Source organism: Pristiophorus japonicus, chromosome 20 (assembly GCF_044704955.1).
Source record: "Pristiophorus japonicus isolate sPriJap1 chromosome 20, sPriJap1.hap1, whole genome shotgun sequence".
NCBI classification, from domain to species: Eukaryota; Metazoa; Chordata; class Chondrichthyes; family Pristiophoridae; genus Pristiophorus; species Pristiophorus japonicus.
The window spans coordinates 96,921,734-96,945,988 of NC_091996.1; the positions used below are offsets into that span (position 1 = coordinate 96,921,734).

Here is a 24,255-nt window from a genome sequence, read left to right on the forward strand (position 1 = left end):
CTGACACTCCCAGTGCAGTACTGAGGGAGCGCCGCACTGTCGGAGGGGCAGTGCTGAGGGAGTGTCGGAGGGGCAGTGCTGAGGGAGTGCCGCACTGTCGGAGGGGCAGTGCTGAGGGAGTGCTGCACTGTCGGAGGGGCAGTACTGAGGGAGCGCTGCACTGCCGGAGGGGCAGTACTGAGGGAGTGCCGCACTGTCGGAGGGGCAGTACTGAGGGAGTGCCGCACTGCGCTGTGGGAGGGGCAGTACTGAGGGAGCGCCGCACTGTCGGAGGGGCAGTACTGAGGGAGTGCCGCACTGCGCTGTCGGAGGGGCAGTACTGAGGGGCAGTACTGAGGGAGCGCCGCACTGTTGGAGGGGCAGTACTGAGGGAGCGCCGCACTGTCGGAGGGGCAGTACTGAGGGAGCACCGCACTGTTGGAGGGGCAGTACTGAGGGAGTGCTGCACTGTCAGAGCTGCCGTCTTTTGGATGAGACATTAAACCGAGGCTCCGTCTGCCCTCTCCGGTGGACATAAAAGATTCAAAGAAGAGCAGGGGACAGCTCCCCGGTGTCCTTGCGAACGTACATCCCTCAACCAACATCACTCAATCAGATGGCCTGGTCATTGTCTCATTGCTGTGTCTGCCGCGTTTCCCACATTACAACAGTGACTACACTTCAAAGCGTACGTAAGTGGCTGTACAGCGCTTTGGGACGTAACGAGGTCACGAGGTATGGAAGTTCGTTATTGCTGGAAGGTGGCCCCGCCCTCAGAGTGGAGGTAAATCAGGAAGTGAGCCTTCCCAGTCACAGAATGGCAGGGGGTGCGAGGGCTGGTCGCACACTTGGAGTTGGGTCTGATTCAACGGTCGGTGCAGGCTGGATGGGCCGAATGGCCTCCTCCTGTTCCTGTGTTATGAAACTGTTGGCTGACCCACATCGTCAGTCATCGCCATCATAGGCAGGCCCTCGGGATCGAGGAAGACTTGCTTCCACTCTTAACATGAGTCCTTAGGTGGCTGAACAGTCCAATACGAGAGCCACAGTCCCTGTCACAGGTGGGACAGACAGTGGTTGAGGGAAGGGGAGGGTGGGACTGGTTTGCCGCACGCTCCTTCCGCTGCCTGCGCTTGGTTTCTGCACGCTCTCGGCGACGAGACTCGAGGTGCTCAGCGCCCTCCCGGATGCACTTCCTCCACTTAGGGCGGACTGGTCTTTGGCCAGGGACTCCCAGGTGTCGGTGGGGATGTTGCACTTTATCAGGGAGGCTTTGAGGGTGGTCCCTTGTAACGTTTCCTCTGCCCACCTTTGGCTCATTTGCCGTGAAGGAGTTCCGAGTAGAGCGCTTGCTTTGGGAGTCTCGTGTCTGGGGCATGTGGACAATGTGGCCCTGCCCAGCGGAGCTGGTCGTGTGTGGTCAGTGCTTCGATGTTGGCCTGGTCGAGGACGCTAACGTTGGTGCGTCTGTCCTCCCGGGGGATTTGTAGGATCTTGTGTACAATGTGCTTGGCAAGAGGGGGGATGTGAAGGAGCTGAGAATGAAACGAGGTGGGGGGTGAGGGGGGAGACAAGGGGAGGTGGGGGGTGAGGGGGGAGACAAGGGGAGGTGGGGGGTGAGGGGGGAGACAAGGGGAGGTGGGGGGTGAGGGGGGAGACAAGGGGAGGTGGGGGGTGAGGGGGGAGACAAGGGGAGGTGGGGGGTGAGGGGGGAGACAAGGGGAGGTGGGGGGTGAGGGGGGAGACAAGGGGAGGTGGGGGGTGAGGGGGGAGACAAGGGGAGGTGGGGGGTGAGGGGGGGGACAAGGGGAGGTGGGGGGTGAGGGGGGAGACAAGGGGAGGTGGGGGGTGAGGGGGGAGACAAGGGGAGGAAGGGACAGTGTGAACAAATTGCTGACACAGGAGATCCACACAACCATTTCTGTTCATGTTCCACAGCGGTCGTTTCCAGAAGGTTCAACTGTTGAGAGGTCCGAACAAGATTGTTCTGAGCATGGACGACCTGGTGTTTATCAACACACAGCCCAGCCGGAAGGTAGGTACAATGTATGCAACATGTGAGCATACTCACGGGTTTGTAGAGCTGTGTTGCCCCAATGGAGGGCACTCTACGCGGGAGTTCTCCCTCTATTTATCGGGGACTTGGCCTGGAGGGTGGTGCACGGAGCAGTCCCGTGCAATAAGTTTTTAAGTCAGTTCACAGGCTCCCAGGCCGCCTGCAATTTCTGCGGTCTGGAGGAGTCCCTGTTCCACGTCTATGTTGAATGTGTGAGGTTGCAGCCCCTCTTCCAATATTTGAAGGGGCTGCTCCTGAAATTCTAGTTGCACTTCAGTCCCACGCTCCTGATCTTTGGGACACCCTGTGCGGAGGGGAGCGGGTAGGTCCGAGGGCCTCCTCGTAGGACTGCTCCTGGGCCTGGCCAAGGGGGCCATCAGCCGGTCCGGGCAGCGGGCGGTCGAGGGGGTCGTCCAGCCCGAATGCCTGCCTCTCTTCCGAGGTTACATCCGGGCCAGGGTGTCCCTGGAGATGGAGCACGCGGTGTCCACCGGTACGCTCGCGGCCTTCCGCGAGAGGTGGGCGCCGGAGGGACTGGAGTGCATCATCACCCCCGGCAACCACATTCTAATTTGATCGGTTAAAGTTCCTTTCAAGTTTTATTGCTAATTTTGTGGGTTCTAGTGTCCCTTTAATAAGGGGGCACTCGGCTTTATCTGTTAACCAATATAGTTGTAGAGCTGTTGTGCTGGGAGTGGCTTAGCCAGTCACATGATGTTCACAAGACTCAATAAAACCCCAGCCAGTTGGGTTCGGGGGATCCACGATGGGGCAGGTGGTTGTGAGCCTGGTGGATGAACCGCAAATGTGTCATTTGATTGTTCAACCTTTTGCTAATAAACCAACTGGTTCTTAATAGCAGTGTGTTGCTAGGGATTCTTAAGCAAAGAACCCATGAAGCAAATACATTATAGCGGGGAAGTCTACAGTCTCGGTCTTCAGCTTAAAATGTGTGCACTTTGGGCTCACCCAAATCTTTACCCCACCCTCCCACCGTCCGAGTCCCAACTCGCGCCAAGCCTCGTGACAGATTAGGAAAAGGGCAGGTGCAAAGAGACCTGGGTGTCATGGTACATCAGTCATTGAAGGTTGGCATGCAGGTACAGCAGGCGGTTAAGAAAGCAAATGGCATGTTGGCCTTCATAGCGAGGGGATTTGAGTACAGGGGCAGGGAGGTGTTACGACAGTTGTACAGGGCCTTGGTGAGGCCACACCTGGAGTATTGTGTACAGTTTTGGTCTCCTAACCTGAGGAAGGACATTCTTGCTATTGAGGGAGTGCAGCGAAGGTTCACCAGACTGATTCCCGGGATGGCGGGACTGACCTATCAAGAAAGACTGGATCAACTGGGCTTGTATTCACTGGAGTTCAGAAGAATGAGAGGGGACCTCATAGAAACGTTTAAAATTCTGACGGGGTTAGACAGGTTAGATGCAGGAAGAATGTTCCCAATGTTGGGGAAGTCCAGAACCAGGGGACACAGTCTAAGGATAAGGGGGAAGCCATTTAGGACCGAGATGAGGAGGAATTTCTTCACCCAGAGAGTGGTGAACCTGTGGAATTCTCTACCACAGAAAGTTGTTGAGGCCAATTCACTAAATATATTCAAAAAGGAGTTAGATGAAGTCCTTACTACTAGGGGAATCAAGGGGTATGGTGAGAAAGCAGGAATGGGGTACTGAAGTTGCATGTTCAGCCATGAACTCATTGAATGGCGGTGCAGGCTAGAAGGGCCGAATGGCCTACTCCTGCACCTATTTTCTATGTTTCTATGTTTCTATGTTTGCCCGTTGTCCCCACTGTGCTCGCTGACTTACACCGGCTCCCGGTCCCTGAATTTTCAAATTCTCATCCTCGCGCTCAGATCTCTCCAGAGGTTCTGTACGTGATATATTGTTTATGATGCCACTGTGTTTACTGTATTTGCGTCAGCTGTTGCATTACCATAGTGAACCACTAGGTGAAGCAGTAGTCCACTAGGGGACGCTCTAGATTGCTCTGTGCAATGGCAGTGAGTGGGACTGAGATTTGCTGCACCAATTTCTGGACTGTGGGAGATAATGGGAGGTTCATTGGCTCCGTTGTAACTCTGGGAGCAAGTGTGAAAACTATTAGGAATTTTGTGGGATTGAACCAGACAGCGGTTGGGTCCATTGGAACAAGGGGAGTGAGCACTGTGCAGGTCGACTGACGGTAATTCTAGACTTACATCAGGTTTTATAGTAACCGGACTGAGTTGTGATAACGATAGACATCGCAATCAATTCGTGGCCATTGACCAGACACTTAACTGGACCAGCCACATAAATACCATGGCCACAAGAGCGGGTCAGAGGCTGGGTCTTCTGCGGCGAGTGTCTCACCTCCTGAGTCTTTCCAGCATCTACAAGACACAAGTCAGGAGTGTGATGGAACACTCCCCACTTGCCTGGATGAGTTGCAGCTCCAACAACACTCGAGAAGCTCGACACCATCCAGGACAAAGCAGCCCGTTTGATTGACAGCCCATCTACCACCTTCAACACTCACTCCCTCCACCACCTTCAACACTCACTCCCTCCACCACCTTCAACACTCACTCCCTCCACCACCTTCAACACTCACTCCCTCCACCACCTTCAACACTCACTCCCTCCACCACCGGCGCCCCCTGGCTGCAGTGTGCACCATCTACAAGATGCACTGCAGCAACTCGCCAAGGCTTCTTCGGCAGCACCTCCCAAACCCGCGACCTCTACCGCCTAGAAGGACAAGGGCAGCAGGCCCATGGGAACACCACCACCTCCACGTTCCCCTCCCAGTCACACACCATCCCGACTGGGAAATATATCGGCCGTTCCTTCATCGTCGCTGGGTCACAATCCTGGAACTCCCTCCCTAACAGCACTGTGGGAGCACCTTCACCACACGGACTGCAGCGGTTCAAGAAGGGGGCTCACCACCACCTTCTCAAGGGGCAGTTAGGGGGATGGGCAATAAATGCCGGCCTTGGCCAGCGACGCCCACATCCCAGGAACGAATAAGCGAAAAATACCTGACAAATTGTTCAAATACAACGGACAGGTTTACATATGAGGAAGGTTGGAGTTAGAAAGGAAGTCAAGCAGGAACTTTCTCAACCAAATAATAAGAGAGTGGTGGAATAAGTTGCATGTTGTGAGGAGGACGCAAAGAATCTACAAAGTGATAGAAACAGGCTCAGTGAGTGGGCTAAAATTTTGCAGATGGAGTATAATGTGGGAAGGTGTGAGGTTATCCACTTTGGTAGGAAATTAAAGAAGCAAATTATTATTTAAATGGTAAGGGATTACGGAATGCTGCAGTACAGAGGGACCTGGGGGTCCTTGTGCATGAAACACAAAAGGTTAGTATGCAGGTACAGCAAGTGATCAGGAAGGTCAATGGTATCTTGGCCTTTATTGCAAAGGGGATGGAGTATAAAAGCAGAGAAGTCTTGGTACAGTTATACAGGGTGTTGGTGAGGCCACACCTGGAGTACTGCATGCAGTTTTGCTCTCCGTATTAAAGGAAGGATATACTTCCATTGGAGGCTGTTCAGAGAAGGTTCACCAGGCTGATTCCTGAGATGAGGGGATTGACTTATGAAGAAAGGTTGAGCAGGTTGGGCCTCTATGCATTGGAGTTTAGAAGAATGAGAGGTGATCTTACTGAAATGTGTAAGATTCTGAGGGGGCTGGACAGGGTAGATGCAGAGAGGATGTTTCCCCTCGTGGGGGAATCTCGAACTTGGGGGCATAGTTTCAGAATAAGGGGTCGCCCATTTAGAACATAGATGAGGAGGAATTTCTTCTCTCAGGGCCGTGAATCTGTGGAATTCTCTGCCCCAGAGAGCTGTGGAGGCTGGGACATTGAATATATTTAAGGCGGAGATAGACAGATTTTTGAGCGATAAGGGAGTGAAGGGTTATGGGGAGTGGGCGGGGAAGTGGAGCTGAGTCCATGATCAGATCAGACATGATCGTATTAAATGGCGGAGCAGGCTCGAGGGGCCGAATGGCCGACTCCTGCTCCTATTTCTGATGGGACTGCTATGGACGTGGCCAGTTACAGCAGGCTCCTTCAGTGTATCTCAGGGTCGAGCGATATATTGGTGAGAAGTGGGTGGGATCGATCACATCTTGAAGGGCAGGCTTGCCAGACCCAAGGGACTGGGCCCTACTCCTTTAAAAATCCGTCCACCTTTCTGTTCCAGCGACTGAACGGTGAGAATGAAGCAGGAGGCAAGAGTGTCCTGGATTTCAAGAGCACCAGAACGCCCAAACATTCCATCTCGGTAAAGAGTGTCTCTGCGGTGACCCCAGAGACCAGCAACGTAGCCATCTATGAGGTAGGGTTCTTGGGGGCTGTAATTACCCGCTCTTTTTCTGCGCTCTGTTTTACCCGGGGATGAGGTGTCCTGGGTGGGTGGTCAGCCTCCAGCGCTCCGCGGCGAACATTGGGGTCCGTACCGAGTCCCGCTCACCCATCACCCCCTGTGCTCACTGCCCCGTGTCCTAACTCGCACCGAGTCCCGCTCACCCATCACCCCCTGTGCTCACTGCCCCGTGTCCTAACTCGCACCCAGTCCCGCTCACCCATCACCTCCTGTGCTCACTGCCCCGTGTCCTAACTCGCACCCAGTCCCACTCACCCATCACCCCCTGTGCTCACTGCCCCGTGTCCTAACTTGCACCGAGTCCCGTTCACCCATCACCCCCTGTGCTCGCTGCCCCGTGTCCTAACTTGCACCGAGTCCCGCTCACCCATCATCCCCTGTGCTCACTGCCCCGTGTCCTAACTCGCACCGAGTCCCGTTCACCCATCACCCCCTGTGCTCGCTGCCCCGTGTCCTAACTTGCACCGAGTCCCGCTCACCCATCACCCCCTGTGCTCACTGCCCCGTGTCCTAACTCACACCCAGTCCCGATCACCCATCACCCCCTGTGCTCACTGCCCCGTGTCCTAACTCGCACCGAGTCCCGCTCACCCATCACCCCCTGTGCTCACTGCCCCGTGTCCTAACTCGCACCCAGTCCCACTCACCCATCACCCCCTGTGCTCGCTGCGCCGTGTCCTAACTCGCACCGAGTCCCGCTCACCCATCACCCCCTGTGCTCGCTGCCCCGTATCCTAACTCGCACCCAGTCCCACTCACCCATCACCCCCTGTGCTCACTGCCCCGTGTCCTAACTCGCACCGAGTCCCGCTCACCCATCACCCCCTGTGCTCACTGCCCCGTGTCCTAACTCGCACCGAGTCCCGCTCACCCATCACCCCCTGTGCTCACTGCCCCGTGTCCTAACTCGCACCGAGTCCCGCTCACCCATCACCCCCTGTACTCGCTGACTTACATTGGCTCCCGGTTAAGCAATGCCTCGATTTCAAAATTTCCATTCTGGTTTACAAATCCCTCCATGGCCCTCGCCCCTCTTTCAAAGAGTCGGCACAGGCATGATGGGATGGATGGCCTTCTTCTCTGCTCTGTATTTCTATTGGTTGATTTAATCTGTGTTCTGTGATTCTATTGGTTGATATAATCTGTGTTCTGTGAATCTATTGGTTGATATAATCCGTGCTCTGACCCTATTGGTTGATATAATCTGTGCTCTGATTCTATTGGTTGATATAATCTGTGCTCTGACCCTATTGGTTGATATAATCTGTGCTCTGACCCTATTGGTTGATATAATCTGTGCTGTTTCCCACAGGGTGACTGGGTTTGGCTGAAGAAGATTATTGATGGGAAATTTACTGAGATCAAGCCTGCAACTAAAACGGTTTTCTGTAAGGTGAGACCCTTGTAACCCTTTGCAGCAGTCCTGGTTTTAATTCCGGAGCAAAATCTCAGCTGTTTAAGGATCAGGATTGGGAAGATCCCACTGGTGATTCGTATCAATGCCTTTAAGGGGGAGGCTGGATAAACACACGAGGGAGACAGGAATCGAGGGATATGGTGATGGGGTGAGATGGAGAGGGGTGGGAGGGGGCTGGTGTGGAGCATGAACCCCGGCACGGAGCGGTGGGGCCCGGTGGCCTGTTCCTGTGGGGTACGTCCTATGTAACAAGAGATGTAAATGCTGCTTTCAGATCCGGGAAATGAGGCACGAGAATGTGAACCCCGTCCTGGGCCTTTTCCACGACTGCGGCGTCCTTGCGATCGTCACCGAGCATTGCTCCAGGGGCAGCCTGGAAGACCTGATCGCCAACGAGGACATGAAGCTAGACTGGATGTTCAAGTCCTCCCTCCTGCTTGACCTGATCAAGGTAAGCGGTCCCCGGCATCTCCGTTCTATTGCCGCGTCTGTCCGGGCTCTGACAGATACCCCTCCCATGGGATGTTCATTCCTGGCTACACTCGGACAGCGTGAGAGAGAACTGTTAGCTGTTGACATAAAACATAAGAAATAGGAGCAGGAGTCAGCCATTCGGCCCCTCGAGCCTGCTCCGCCATTTAATACGATCATGACTGATCCGATCATGGACTCAGCTCCACTTCCCCGCCCGCTCCCCATAACCCCTTATCGGTTAAGAAATTGTCTATCTCTGTCTTAAACTTATTCAATGACCCGGCTTCCACAGCTCTCTGAGGCAGCGAATTCCACAGATTTACAACCCTCTGAGAGAAGAAATTCCTCCTCATCTCAGTTTTAAATGGGCGGCCCCTTATTCTAAGACCATGCCCCCTAGTTCTAGTCTCCCCCATCAGTGGAAACATCCTCTCTGCATCCACCTTGTCGAGCCCCCTCATAATATTATACGTTTCAATAAGATCACCTCTCATTCTTCTGAATTCCAATGAGTAGAGGCCCAACCTACTCAACCTTTCCTCATAAGTCAACCCGCTCATCCCCGGAATCAACCGAGTGAACCTTCTCTGAACTGCCTCCAAAGCAAGTATATCCTTTCGTAAATATGGAAACCAAAACTGCACGCAGTACTCCAGGTGTGGCCTCACCAATACCCTGTATAACTGGAGCAAGACTTCCCTGCTTTTATACTCCATCCCCTTTGCAATAAAGGCCAAGATACCATTGGCCTTCCTGATCACTTGCCGTACCTGCATACTAACCTTTTGTGTTCCATGCACCAGTAACCCCCAGGTCCCACTGTACTGCAGCACTTTGCAATCTTTCTCCGTTTAAATAATAACTTGCTCTTTGATTTTTTTTTCTGCCAAAGTAAGGAGTTTCTGCTCTCAGTCCTAAATGGCCGAACCCCTTATTCCGAGACTGTGACCCCTGGTTCTGGACTCCCCAGAATTATTCATCACATCTGCTGACGGGGTGAGATGGAGAGGGGACGGAGAGGGCTGGTGTGGAGCATAAACCCCGGCACGGAGCGGTGGGGCCCAGTGGCCTGTTCCTGCGGGGTACATTCGATGTAAATCTGTGGATATTTTGGGGCTTACGATGGGTCCACTCCACTTCAACAGGGTATGAAGTTCCTACACCACCGAGACTTGATCCACGGGCGATTGAAATCCAGGAACTGTGTGGTCGACGGAAGATTTGTCCTGAAGGTCACGGATTATGGCTACAACGAGTTCCTCGAGGTCCAGAAGGTTACATGGATTAAGCCGAATGCAGAAGGTTACAAAGCAAAATGCCGTTGACCCTGTCGATATCTAGTCGGTGATGTGTTCCCTTCCGCCAAGGAGGAGACTTCTTCGGGCGCTAATGGTGACGGGGCGGTAAATTTAGTGCCGGGAAACGGTTTGTGCCTGCAGCCAATAAATTCATCAGCTGGGCCCTGAGTTTCGGGCGGAGTGCGAAGGGAGGTGTTGCCCTCCTCGGGCATTAGGCCGGCTCAGCGACTGGAAATCCCCAGCTAAACAGCGGGCCTCCCAATACCTTGCTCACGCCCCCCCCACGTATTAAAGTTAAATCGCAGCACGAAAAAAACAATCACACTTGCCCCCCTTGTCGACATTCCTTCCCCCACTGCCCACGGAACAGCTCGGGCCGCCCGCTATCCCAGGCAGTGCCACTAGGGGACGCCACCAGTCCCGCGCCAAACACATTTCGCGCGATGGTGTCTCACTGGCTAACTTGGGAACTGTTAGAGTTGGAAAGACACTGGCTGGATAATTCCTCAGCAAAATCCAGCCAGAGCGCACTCTCGCCTCGGAGTCAGAAGGTTGTGGGTTCGAGTCCCACTCCAGGGACTTGAGCACAAAATGTAGGCTGACACTCCCAGTGCAGTACTGAGGGAGCCCCGCACTGTCGGAGGGGCAGTACTGAGGGAGCCCCGCACTGTCGGAGGGGCAGTACTGAGGGAGCCCCGCACTGTCGGAGGGGCAGTACTGAGGGAGCCCCGCACTGTCGGAGGGGCAGTACTGAGGGAGCGCTGCACTGTCGGAGGGACAGTACTGAGGGAGCACCGCACTGTCGGAGGTGCAGTACTGAGGGAGCGCCGCACTGTTGGAGGGGCAGTACTGAGGGAGCGCCGCACTGTCGGAGGGGCAGTACTGAGGGAGCCCCGCGCTGTCGGAGGGGCAGTACTGTTGGAGGGGAAGGCTAGATTCTGTGCTTGGGTACTTGAACCCAGAACCTTGTGACTCCGAGGCGAGAGGCCTGCCCACTGAGCCACTACTAATAGCCGGAATTTCGTGTGTGGATGTTGCATGTCTATATCGCCTGATGTTTTCTGAGCTATTTAGATATTCGGGTTGCCAACTTTGCTTTCAGATAAGAATATTACATTCTCGTGCACTAGTTCTACAGAAGTTCAACGCCCCTGACTTAAACAGGCCGGTGTAACAATGAGCGCTCGGAGCATGGTTATACATGTGCCTGAGGTTTGCCCACGTGAATTCCCTGCTCTGATCTCCACTTCCCGCTTTTCCTGCCCTCAGACCTGCTCTGGACGGCACCGGAACTGCTGCGGGACTCGAACCTGGAGCAGAAGGGGACATTCCGAGGCGATGTCTACAGCTTCTCCATCGTCATGCAGGAGCTGATTTTGCGATCGCCGCCCTTCTCCATGCTGGAACTCACCCCGAATGGTACACAGGAACTCGCGTCCTGAATCCGGGCAGGTGGCGAAGGCTGTTGCAGGAAGCTGTTCGAGAGCTCTCCTCCGCAAACGGCAATTGATGCAAGACCAATTGTTAAATTTAAATCAGAGATTGCTAGCTTTCTGCCAGCCAAAGGTATTGAGCGGTATGGGCCAAAGGCAGGTGGATGGAGTTAGGTCACAGGTCAGCCACGATCTCATTGAGTGACGGAACAGGCTCGAGGGGCTGAATGGGCCTCCTCCTGTTCCTGTGTAACAGGCTCGAGGAGCTGAATGGGCCTCCTCCTGTTCCTGTGTAACAGGCTCGAGGGGCTGAATGGGCCACCTCCTGTTCCTGTGTAACAGGCTCGAGGGGCTGAATGGGCCACCTCCTGTTCCTGTGTAACAGGCTCGTGGGGCTGAATGGGCCTCCTCCTGTTCCTGTGTAACAGGCTCGAGGGGCCGAATGGGCCTCCTCCTGTTCCTGTGTAACAGGCTCAAGGGGCCGAATGGGCCTCCTCCTGTTCCTGTGCAACAGGCTCGAGGGGCTGAATGGGCTTCCTCCTGTTCCTGTGTAACAGGCTCGAGGGGCTGAATGGCTGCCTCCTGTTCCTGTGTAACAGGCTTGAGGGGCTGAATGGGCCTCCTGTTCCTGTGTAACAGGCTCGAGGGGCTGAATGGGCCTCCTGTTCCTGTGTAACAGGCTCGAGGGGCTGAATGGGCCTCCTCCTGTTCCTGTGTAACAGGCTCGAGGGGCTGAATGGGCCACCTCCTGTTCCTGTGTAACAGGCTCGTGGGGCTGAATGGGCCTCCTCCTGTTCCTGTGTAACAGGCTCGAGGGGCCGAATGGGCCTCCTCCTGTTCCTGTGCAACGGGCTCGAGGGGCTGAATGGGCCTCCTCCTGTTCCTGTGTAACAGGCTCGAGGGTCTGAATGGATGCCTCCTGTTCCTGTGTAACAGGCTCGAGGGGCTGAATGGGCCTCCTCCTGTTCCTGTGTAACAGGCTCGAGGGGCTGAATGGGCCTCCTCCTGTTCCTGTGTAACAGGCTCGAGGGGCAGAATGGGCCTCCTCCTGTTCCTGTGTAACAGGCTCGAGGGGCTGAATGGGCCTCCTCCTGTTCCTGTGCAACAGACTCGAGGGGCTGAATGGGCCTCCTCCTGTTCCTGTGTAACAGGCTCGAGGGGCTGAATGGGCCTCCTCCTGTTCCTGTGCAACAGACTCGAGGGGCTGAATGGGCCTCCTCCTGTTCCTGTGTAACAGACTCGAGGGGCTGAATGGGCCTCCTCCTGTTCCTGTGTAACAGGCTCGAGGGGCTGAATGGGCCTCCTGCTGTTCCTGTGTAACAGGCTCGCTGGGCTGAATGGGCCTCCTCCTGTTCCTGTGTAACAAGCTCGAGGGTTTGAATGGGCCTCCTCCTGTTGCCGTGTAACAGGCTCGAGGGGCTGAATGGGCCTCCTCCTGTTCCTGTGTAACAGGCACGAGGGTCTGAATGGCCTCATCCTGTTCCTGTGTAACAGGCTCGAGGGGCTGAGTGGGCCTCCTCCTGTTCCGGTGTAACAGGCACGAGGGTCTGAATGGCCTCCTCCTGTTCCTGTGTAACAGGCTCGAGGGGCTGAATGGGCCGCCTCCTGTTCCTGTGTAACAGGCACGAGGGTCTGAATGGTCTCCTCCTGTTCCTGTGTAACAGGCTCGAAGGGCTGAATGGGCCGCCTCCTGTTCCTGTGTAACAGGCTCGAGGGTCTGAAAACCTCCTCCTGTTCCTGAGTAACACGCTCGAGGGGCTGAATGGGCCTCCTCCTGTTGCCTTGCAACAGGCTCGAGGGGCTGAATGGGCCTCCTCCTGTTCCTGTGTAACAGGCTCGAGGGGCTGAATGGGCCTCCTCCTGTTGCCGTGTAACAGGCTCGAGGGGCCGAATGGGCCTCCTCCTGTTCCTGTGTAACAGGCTCGAGGGGCTGAATGGGCCTCCTCCTGTTCCTGTGTAACAGGCTCGAGGGTCTGAATGGATGCCTCCTGTTCCTGTGTAACAGGTCGAGGGGCTGAATAGCTGCCTCCTGTTCCTGTGTAACAGGCTCGAGGGGCTGAATGGGCCTCCTCCTGTTCCTGTGTAACAGGCTCGAGGGGCTGAATGGGCCTCCTCCTGTTCCTGTGTAACAGGCTCGAGGGGCTGAATGGGCCTCCTCCTGTTCCTGTGTAACAGGCTCGAGGGGCTGAATGGGCCTCCTCCTGTTCCTGTGTAACAGGCTCGAGGGGCTGAATGGGCCTCCTCCTGTTGCCGTGTAACAGGCTCGAGGGGCTGAATGGGCCTCCTCCTGTTCCTGTGTAACAGGCTCGAGGGGCTGAATGGGCCTCCTCCTGTTCCTCTGTAACAGGCTCGAGGGGCTGAATGGGCCTCCTCCTGTTCCTGTGTAACAGGCTCGAGGGTCTGAATGGATGCCTCCTCTTCCTGTGTAACAGGCTCGAGGGGCTGAATAGCTGCTTCCTGTTCCTGTGTAACAGGCTCGAGGGGCTGAATGGGCCTCCTCCTGTTCCTGTGTAACAGGCTCGAGGGGCTGAATGGGCCTCCTCCTGTTCCTGTGTAACAGGCTCGAGGGGCTGAATGGGCCTCCTCCTGTTACTGTGTAACAGGCTCGAGGGGCTGAATGGGCCTCCTCCTGTTCCTGTGTAACAGGCTCGAGGGGCAGAATGGGCCTCCTCCTGTTCCTGTGTAACAGGCTCGAGGGGCTGAATGGGCCTCCTCCTGTTCCTGTGCAACAGACTCGAGGGGCTGAATGGGCCTCCTCCTGTTCCTGTGTAACAGGCTCGAGGGGCTGAATGGGCCTCCTCCTGTTGCCGTGTAACAGGCTCGAGGGGCTGAATGGGCCTTCTCCTGTTCCTGTGCAACAGGCTCGAGGGGCTGAATGGGCCTCCTCCTGTTCCTGTGTAACAGGCTGGAGGGGCTGAATGGGCCTCCTCCTGTTCCTGTGTAACAGGCTCGAGGGGCTGAATGGGCCTCCTCCTGTTCCTGTGTAACAGGCTCGAGGGGCTGAATGGGCCTCCTCCTGTTAGTGTGTAACAGGCTCGAGGGGCTGAATGGGCCTCCTCCTGTTCCTGTGTAACAGGCTCGAGGGGCTGAATGGGCCTCCTCCTGTTACTGTGTAACAGGCTCGAGGGGCTGAATGGGCCTCCTCCTGTTCCTGTGTAACAGGCTCGAGGGGCTGAATGGGCCTCCTCCTGTTCCTGTGTAACAGGCTCGAGGGGCTGAATGGGCCTCCTCCTGTTGCCGTGTAACAGGCTCGAGGTGCTGAATGGGCCTCCTCCTGTTCCTGTGTAACAGTCTCGAGAGGCTGAATGGGCCGCCTCCTGCTAGTGTGTATCAGGCTCGAGGGGCTGAATGGGCCTCCTCCTGTTCCTGTGTTACAGGCTCGAGGGGCTGAATGGGCCTCCTCCTGTTACTGTGTAACAGGCTCGAGGGGCTGAATGGGCCTCCTCCTGTTCCTGTGTAACAGGCTCGAGGGGCTGAATGGGCCTCCTCCTGTTCCTCTGTAACAGGCTCGAGGGGCTGAATGGTCCTCCTCCTGTTGCCGTGTAACAGGCTCGAGAGGCTGAATGGGCCTCCTCCTGTTCCTGTGTAACAGGCTCGAGGGGCTGAATGGGCCTCCTCCTGTTTCTGTGTAACAGGCTCGAGGGGCTGAATGGACCTCCTCCTGTTCCTGTGTAACCGGCTCGAGGGGCTGAATGGGCCTCCTCCTGTTCCTGTGTAACAGGCTCGAGGGGCTGAATGGGCCTCCTCCTGTTCCTGTGTAACAGGCTCGAGGGGCTGAATGGGCCTCCTCCTGTTCCTGTGTAACAGGCTCGAGGGGCTGAATGGGCCTCCTCCTGTTCCCGTGTAACAGGCTCGAGGGGCTGAATGGGCCTCCTCCTGTTACTGTGTAACAGGCTCGAGGGGCTGAATGGGCCTCCTCCTGTTCCTGTGTAACAGGCTCGAGGGGCTGAATGGGCCTCCTCCTGTTCCTGTGCAACAGGCTCGAGGGGCTGAATGGGCCTCCTCCTGTTCCTGTGTAACAGGCTCGAGGGGCTGAATGGGCCTCCTCCTGTTCCTGTGTAACAGGCTCGAGGGGCTGAATGGGCCTCCTCCTGTTCCTGTGTAACAGGCTCGAGGGGCTGAATGGGCCGCCTCCTGTTCCTGTGTAACAGGCTCGAGGGTCTAAAAACCTCCTCCTGTTCCTGTGTAACAGGCTCGAGGGGCTGAATGGGCCTCCTCCTGTTCCTGTGTAACAGGCTCGAGGGGCTGAATGGGCCTCCTCCTGTTGCCATGTAACAGGCTCGAGGGGCTGAATGGGCTTCCTCCTGTTCCTGTGTAACAGGCTCGAGGGGCTGAATGGGCCTCCTCCTGTTCCTGTGTAACAGGCTCGAGGGGCTGAATGGGTCTCCTCCTGTTGCCGTGTAACAGGCTCGAGGGGCTGAATGGGCCTCCTCCTGTTCCTGTGTAACAGGCTCGAGGGGCTGAATGGGCCTCCTCCTGTTCCTGTGTAACAGGCTCGAGGGGCTGAATGGGCCTCCTCCTGTTGCCGTGTAACAGGCTCGAGGGGCCGAATGGGCCTCCTCCTGTTCCTGTGTAACAGGCACGAGGGGCTGAATGGGCCTCCTCCTGTTCCTGTGCAACAGGCTCGAGGGGCTGAATGGGCCTCCTCCTGTTCCTGTGTAACAGGCTCGAGGGTCTGAATGGATGCCTCCTGTTCCTGTGTAACAGGCTCGAGGGGCTGAATAGCTGCCTCATGATCCTGTGTAACAGGCAAGAGGTGCTGAATGGGCCTCCTCCTGTTGCCGTGTAACAGGCTCGAGGGGCCGAATGGGCCTCCTCCTGTTCCTGTGTAACAGGCTCGAGGGGCTGAATGGGCCTCCTCCTGTTCCTGTGCAACAGGCTCGAGGGGCTGAATGGGCCTCCTCCTGTTCCTGTGTAACAGGCTCGAGGGGCTGAATGAGCCTCCTCCTGTTCAAGTGTAACAGGCTCGAGGGGCTGAATGGGCCTCCTCCTGTTCCTGTGTAACAGGCTCGAGGGGCTGAATGGGCCTCCTCCTGTTCCTGTGTAACAGGCTCGAGGGGCTGAATGGGCCTCCTCCTGTTCATGTGTAACAGGCTCGAGGGGCTGAATGGGCCTCCTCCTGTTCCTGTGTAACAGGCTCGAGGGGCTGAATGGGCCTCCTCCTGTTGCCATGTAACAGGCTCGAGAGGCTGAATGGGCCTCCTCCTGTTCCTGTGTAACAGGCTCGAGGGGCTGAATTGGGCCTCCTCCTGTTCCTGTGTAACAGGCTCGAGGGGCCGAATGGGCCTCCTCCTGTTCCTGTGTAACAGGCTCGAGGGGCTGAATGGGCCTCCTCCTGTTGCCGTGTAACAGGCTCGAGAGGCTGAATGGTCCTCCTCCTGTTCCTGTGTAACAGGCTCGAAGGGCTGAATGGGCCTCCCCCTGTTAGTTTGTAACAGGCTCGAGGGGCTGAATGGGCCTCCTCCTGTTCCTGTGTAACAGGCTCGAGGGACCGAATGGGCCTCCTCCTGTTCCTGTGTAACAGGCTCGAGGGGCTGAATGGGCCTCCTCCTGTTCCTGTGCAACAGGCTCGAGGGGCTGAATGGGCCTCCTCCTTTTCCTGTGTAACAGGCTCGAGGGTCTGAATGGATGCCTCCTGTTCCTGTGTAACAGGTCGAGGGGCTGAATAGCTGCCTCCTGTTCCTGTGTAACAGGCTCGAGGGGCTGAATGGGCCCCCTCCTGTTCCTGTGTAACAGGCTCGAGGGGCTGAATGGGCCTCCTCCTGTTCCTGTGTAACAGGCTCGAGGGGCTGAATGGGCCTCCTCCTGTTCCTGTGTAACAGGCTCGAGGGGCTGAATGGGCCTCCTCCTGTTCCTGTGTAACAGGCTCGAGGGGCTGAATGGGCCTCCTCCTGTTCCTGTGTAACAGGCTCGAGGGGCTGAATGGGCCTCCTCCTGTTAGTGTGTAACAGGCTCGAGGGGCTGAATGGGCCTCCTCCTGTTCCTGTGTAACAGGATCGAGGGGCTGAATGGGCCTCCTCCTGTTACTGTGTAACAGGCTCGAGGGGCTGAATGGGCCTCCTCCTGTTCCTGTGTAACAGGCTCGAGGGGCTGAATGGGCCTCCTCCTGTTCCTGTGTAACAGGCTCGAGGGGCTGAATGGGCCTCCTCCTGTTCCTGTGTAACAGGCTCGAGGGGCTGAATGGGCCTCCTCCTGTTCCTGTGTAACAGGCTCGAGGGGCTGAATGGGCCGCCTCCTGCTAGTGTGTAACAGGCTCGAGGGGCTGAATGGGCTTCCTCCTGTTCCTGTGTAACAGGCTCGAGGGGCTGAATGGGCCTCCTCCTGTTCCTGTGTAACAGGCTCGAGGGGCTGAATGGGCCTCCTCCTGTTCCTGTGTAACAGGCTCGAGGGGCTGAATGGGCCTCCTCCTGTTCCTCGGTAACCGGCTCGAGGGGCTGAATGGTCCTCCTCCTGTTGCCGTGTAACAGGCTCGAGAGGCTGAATGGGCCTCCTCCTGTTCCTGTGTAACAGGCTCGAGGGGCTGAATGGGCCTCCTCCTGTTTCTGTGTCACAGGCTCGAGGGGCTGAATGGGCCTCCTCCTGTTACTGTGTTACAGGCTCGAGGGGCTGAATGGGCCTCCTCCTGTTCCTGTGTAACAGGCTCGAGGGGCTGAATAGGCCTCCTCCTGTTCCCGTGTAACAGGCTCGAGGGGCTGAATGGGCCTCCTCCTGTTACTGTGTAACAGGCTCGAGGGGCTGAATGGGCCTCCTCCTGTTCCTGTGTAACAGGCTCGAGGGGCTGAATGGGCCTCCTCCTGTTCCTGTGCAACAGGCTCGAGGGGCTGAATGGGCCTCCTCCTGTTCCTGTGTAACAGGCTCGAGGGGCTGAAAACCTCCTCCTGTTCCTGTGTAACAGGCCGGAGGGGCTGAATGGGCCTCCTCCTGTTCCTGTGTAACAGGCTCGAGGGGCTGAATGGGTCTCCTCCTGTTGCCGTGTAACAGGCTCGAGGGGCTGAATGGGCCTCCTCCTGTTCCTGTGTAACAGGCTCGAGGGGCTGAATGGGCCTCCTCCTGTTCCTGTGTAACAGGCTCGAGGGGCTGAATGGGCCTTCTCCTGTTGCCGTGTAACAGGCTCGAGGGGCCGAATGGGCCTCCTCCTGTTCCTGTGTAACAGGCTCGAGGGGCTGAATGGGCCTCCTCCTGTTCCTGTGTAACAGGCTCGAGGGGCTGAATGGGCCTCCTCCTGTTCTTGTGCAACAGGCTCGAGGGGCTGAATGGGCCTCCTCCTGTTCCTGTGTAACAGGCTCGAGGGTCTGAATGGATGCCTCATGTTCCTGTGTAACAGGCTCGAGGGGCTGAATGGGCCTCCTCCTGTTGCCGTGTAACAGGCTCGAGGGGCCGAATGGGCCTCCTCCTGTTCCTGTGTAACAGGCTCGAGGGGCTGAATGGGCCTCCTCCTGTTACTGTGTAATAGGCTCGAGGGTCTGAAAACCTCCTCCTGTTCCTGTGTAACAGGCTCGAGGGGCTGAATGGGCCTCCTCCTGTTCCCGTGTAACAGGCTCGAGGGGCTGAATGGGCCTCCTCCTGTTCCTGTGTAACAGGCTCGAGGGGCTGAATGGACCTCCTCCTGTTCCTGTGTAACAGGCTCGAGGGGCTGAATGGGCCGCCTCCTGTTCCTGTGTAACAGGCTCGAGGGGCTGAATGGGGCTCCTCCTGTTCCTGTGTAACAGGCTCGAGGGGCTGAATGGGCCTCCTCCTGTTCCCGTGTAACAGGCTCGAGGGGCTGAATGGGCCTCCTCCTGTTCCCGTGTAACAGGCTCGAGGGGCTGAATGGGCCTCCTCCTGTTCCTGTGTAACAGGCTCGAGGGGCTGAATGGGCCTCCTCCTGTTCCTGTGTAACAGGCTCGAGGGGCTGAATGGGCCTCCTCCTGTTCCTGTGTAACAGGCTCGAGGGGCTGAATGGGCCTCCTCCTGTTCCTGTGTAACAGGCTCGAGGGGCTGAATGGGCCTCCTCCTGTTCCCGTGTAACAGGCTCGAGGGGCTGAATGGGCCTCCTCCTGTTACTGTGTAACAGGCTCGAGGGGCTGAATGGGCCTCCTCCTGTTCCTGTGTAACAGGCTCGAGGGGCTGAATGGGCCTCCTCCTGTTCCTGTGCAACAGGCTCGAGGGGCTGAATGGGCCTCCTCCTGTTCCTGTGTAACAGGCTCGAGGGGCTGAATGGGCCTCCTCCTGTTCCTGTGTAACAGGCTCGAGGGGCTGAATGGGCCTCCTCCTGTTCCTGTGTAACAGGCTCGAGGGGCTGAATGGGCCGCCTCCTGTTCCTGTGTAACAGGCTCGAGGGTCTAAAAACCTCCTCCTGTTCCTGTGTAACAGGCTCGAGGGGCTGAATGGGCCTCCTCCTGTTCCTGTGTAACAGGCTCGAGGGGCTGAATGGGCCTCCTCCTGTTGCCATGTAACAGGCTCGAGGGGCTGAATGGGCTTCCTCCTGTTCCTGTGTAACAGGCTCGAGGGGCTGAATGGGCCTCCTCCTGTTCCTGTGTAACAGGCTCGAGGGGCTGAATGGGTCTCCTCCTGTTGCCGTGTAACAGGCTCGAGGGGCTGAATGGGCCTCCTCCTGTTCCTGTGTAACAGGCTCGAGGGGCTGAATGGGCCTCCTCCTGTTCCTGTGTAACAGGCTCGAGGGGCTGAATGGGCCTCCTCCTGTTGCCGTGTAACAGGCTCGAGGGGCCGAATGGGCCTCCTCCTGTTCCTGTGTAACAGGCACGAGGGGCTGAATGGGCCTCCTCCTGTTCCTGTGCAACAGGCTCGAGGGGCTGAATGGGCCTCCTCCTGTTCCTGTGTAACAGGCTCGAGGGTCTGAATGGATGCCTCCTGTTCCTGTGTAACAGGCTCGAGGGGCTGAATAGCTGCCTCATGTTCCTGTGTAACAGGCAAGAGGTGCTGAATGGGCCTCCTCCTGTTGCCGTGTAACAGGCTCGAGGGGCCGAATGGGCCTCCTCCTGTTCCTGTGTAACAGGCTCGAGGGGCTGAATGGGCCTCCTCCTGTTCCTGTGCAACAGGCTCGAGGGGCTGAATGGGCCTCCTCCTGTTCCTGTGTAACAGGCTCGAGGGGCTGAATGAGCCTCCTCCTGTTCAAGTGTAACAGGCTCGAGGGGCTGAATGGGCCTCCTCCTGTTCCTGTGTAACAGGCTCGAGGGGCTGAATGGGCCTCCTCCTGTTCATGTGTAACAGGCTCGAGGGGCTGAATGGGCCTCCTCCTGTTCCTGTGTAACAGGCTCGAGGGGCTGAATGGGCCTCCTCCTGTTGCCATGTAACAGGCTCGAGAGGCTGAATGGGCCTCCTCCTGTTCCTGTGTAACAGGCTCGAGGGGCTGAATTGGGCCTCCTCCTGTTCCTGTGTAACAGGCTCGAGGGGCCGAATGGGCCTCCTCCTGTTCCTGTGTAACAGGCTCGAGGGGCTGAATGGGCCTCCTCCTGTTGCCGTGTAACAGGCTCGAGAGGCTGAATGGTCCTCCTCCTGTTCCTGTGTAACAGGCTCGAGGGGCTGAATGGGCCTCCCCCTGTTAGTTTGTAACAGGCTCGAGGGGCTGAATGGGCCTCCTCCTGTTCCTGTGTAACAGGCTCGAGGGACCGAATGGGCCTCCTCCTGTTCCTGTGTAACAGGCTCGAGGGGCTGAATGGGCCTCCTCCTGTTCCTGTGCAACAGGCTCGAGGGGCTGAATGGGCCTCCTCCTTTTCCTGTGTAACAGGCTCGAGGGTCTGAATGGATGCCTCCTGTTCCTGTGTAACAGGTCGAGGGGCTGAATAGCTGCCTCCTGTTCCTGTGTAACAGGCTCGAGGGGCTGAATGGGCCCCCTCCTGTTCCTGTGTAACAGGCTCGAGGGGCTGAATGGGCCTCCTCCTGTTCCTGTGTAACAGGCTCGAGGGGCTGAATGGGCCTCCTCCTGTTCCTGTGTAACAGGCTCGAGGGGCTGAATGGGCCTCCTCCTGTTCCTGTGTAACAGGCTCGAGGGGCTGAATGGGCCTCCTCCTGTTCCTGTGTAACAGGCTCGAGGGGCTGAATGGGCCTCCTCCTGTTAGTGTGTAACAGGCTCGAGGGGCTGAATGGGCCTCCTCCTGTTCCTGTGTAACAGGATCGAGGGGCTGAATGGGCCTCCTCCTGTTACTGTGTAACAGGCTCGAGGGGCTGAATGGGCCTCCTCCTGTTCCTGTGTAACAGGCTCGAGGGGCTGAATGGGCCTCCTCCTGTTCCTGTGTAACAGGCTCGAGGGGCTGAATGGGCCTCCTCCTGTTCCTGTGTAACAGGCTCGAGGGGCTGAATGGGCCTCCTCCTGTTCCTGTGTAACAGGCTCGAGGGGCTGAATGGGCCGCCTCCTGCTAGTGTGTAACAGGCTCGAGGGGCTGAATGGGCCTCCTCCTGTTCCTGTGTAACAGGCTCGAGGGGCTGAATGGGCCTCCTCCTGTTCCTGTGTAACAGGCTCGAGGGTCTGAATGGGCCTCCTCCTGTTCCTGTGTAACAGGCTCGAGGGGCTGAATGGGCCTCCTCCTGTTCCCGTGTTGCAGTGCGTCAGTCGATGGGAACTTTTCCGCAATGCTTTCCGCTCACGTTGCAGATATCATCAAGAAAGTGCAGAGGCCTCCGCCATTGTGCCGTCCCTCGGTCTCGGTAGACCAGGCGCCCCTGGAGTGCGTCCAGATCATGAAACTGTGCTGGAGCGAACACCCCGAGCGCAGGCCCAACTTCGAGCAGATCTTCGAGCAGGTCAGTGCTCGACCCCCCGGGCGGGATTCCCTTTCTGTCTCCTCGCGTTCCGCGCCGAGCGACGCCGACATTGACCGCGTAAAAAACGCTAACAGGCGCGCGCTGTTACTTTTAACTCTCCTGCGGAGACGGAGGTGCGAGTCGAGGCAGGGTTTCAAAGCTACTGGTCACACGAACCTGAACATGCAACAAGTTCAACCGGGCGGGATTCGTACAACCGGGAACGGCAGCAGAGTGGCGATGTCACTGGGCTGGTAATCCAGGGCCTGGACGATTGGGGAATTTAAATTCGGTTAATTAAATGAATACAGTGACTACACTCCAAAAGTACTTCATTGGCTGTAAAGCACTTTGAGATGTCCAGTGGTCGTGAAAGGCGCTATATAAATCCAAGTCTTTAATGTCCTTTTGGGAAGGAAATCTGCCGCCCTTACCCGGTCTGGCCGAAAGGTGACTCCAAACCCACAGCAATCTGGTTGACTCTGAATTGCCCTCAGAAGTAGCCCAGCGAGACGCTGGATTGTATGAGGGGGCTCACCACCTTCTCCAGGGCAATTAAATGCCACAACCCGGGAGTGACTAATTAAAATAAACTCCTCGAGGGTGAGATGTGACCAATGAGCTGAACCTTTCTCCTTTCCGTCGGCAGTTTAAAAACATCAACAGGGGCAAGAAGACCAACATCATCGACTCGATGCTACGGCTGCTGGAACAGTACTCCAGTAACCTGGAGGACCTGATCAGAGAGCGGACGGAGGAGCTGGAGATCGAGAAGCAGAAAACCGATTGGCTTCTGACACAGATGCTGCCAGCGTGAGTGCGGGCAGCCGAACACTCGCCTCTGCGTCCCCCCGGTCAGTGAGCGGCGTCAGGGTCAGTGAGCACAGTGGGGCTGGGGAGCTGAGCTGGACATAACTGTCCTCAGCACATCGGCCTCAGGGATGTTCGATGTCAGTCCCAGCGCCATCGCACCTCTGACTCCGAATTATGGGTTCTGTGCCATTGTTCCCATCCTTTTAAACAGTCGACTACCTGAACCTTAACCCCCAACCCTACCTCTAACCTAATCCCTAACCCCTAACCCCTAACCCCTAACCCTAACCCTAACCCCTAACCCCTAACCCTAACCCCTAACCCCTACCCCTACCCCTACCCCTACCCCTACCCTAACCCTAACCCCTACCCCTACCCCTATCCCTACCCCTATCCCTACCCCTATCCCTACCCCTATCCCTACCCCTATCCCTACCCCTATCCCTAACCCTAACCCCTAACCCTAACCCCTACCCCTACCCCTATCCCTACCCCTATCCCTACCCCTATCCCTACCCCTATCCCTAACCCTAACCCCTAACCCCTACCCCTACCCCTACCCCTACCCCTACCCCTAACCCTAACCCCGAACCCTAACCCCACCCCTACCCCTATCCCTACCCCTATCCCTACCCCTATCCCTACCCCTATCCCTAACCCTAACCCCTACCCCTATCCCTACCCCTAACCCAAACCCCGAACCCCAAACCCTAATCTATAATCCCTAATCCATAACCCCTAATCCATCACCCCTAACCCCTAATCCTAACCCCTAATCCTAACCCCTAATCCTAACCCCTAATCCTAACCCCTAATCCTAACCCCTAATCCTAACCCCTAATCCTAACCCCTAATCCATAACCCCTAATCCATCACCCCATATCCATCACCCCTAACCCCTAATCCTAACCCCTAATCCATAACCCCTAACCCCTAATCCATAACCTCTAATCCATAACCCCTAACCCCTAATCCATAACCCCTAACCCCTAACCCTAATCCTAAACCCTAATCCTAAACCCTAATCCTAAACCCTAATCCTAAACCCTAACCCCTTATCCAAAACCCCTAATCCATAACCCCTAATCCATAACCCCTAATCTTAACCCTACCCCTAACCCCTAACCCTACCCCTAACCTTAACCCTACCCCTAACCTAATCCATAAACACTAACCCTTAACCCTACCCTTAACCTTAACCCCTAACCTGATCCGTGATCCGTAACCTAACCTCAATCCTTAACCCCTACCCTTAACCTGATCCGTAACCCTAACCCTACCCCTAACCATAAATGCATTATCATCCCTTTAAACAGTTGACTACCCTAACCCTAACCTAACCCTAATCCGTAACCCTAACCTAATCGAACCATAACCCAACCTAATCCTAACCGACCCCTAATCCCTAAATCCTAACTCCTAACATTACCACTACCCCTAACTCTAACCTCCACTGACATGAACCCTAACCTCATGACCCCTAACCCCTAACCCTATGTCTCTGCCAGAATACTGATAAAGTAACAAACTCCTGCTTCTTGTTTTGCTTAAGATGTTTTTATTCTGAGTCGAAGATGTCAGAAAGGCTGACCATATTTACCCATAATGCTACAGTTTATCCTCCCCATAATTCTTGCCTCGGCCGTTCT

At 56.4% G+C, this 24,255-nt stretch overlaps 1 protein-coding gene across 1 annotated transcript in view; it reads left to right on the plus strand.

The window, feature by feature from the left end:
- Positions 1 to 24,255, plus strand: part of LOC139232728 (retinal guanylyl cyclase 1-like) — a 77,286-nt gene that overhangs the window by 18,455 nt on the left and 34,576 nt on the right. Inside the window, 8 exon segments of the mRNA XM_070863235.1 lie at positions 1,918 to 2,014; positions 6,249 to 6,383; positions 7,744 to 7,824; positions 8,123 to 8,299; positions 9,468 to 9,624; positions 10,890 to 11,039; positions 21,645 to 21,793; positions 22,443 to 22,606. Of these exon segments, the coding sequence (XP_070719336.1) occupies positions 1,918 to 2,014; positions 6,249 to 6,383; positions 7,744 to 7,824; positions 8,123 to 8,299; positions 9,468 to 9,624; positions 10,890 to 11,039; positions 21,645 to 21,793; positions 22,443 to 22,606 (1,110 nt within the window).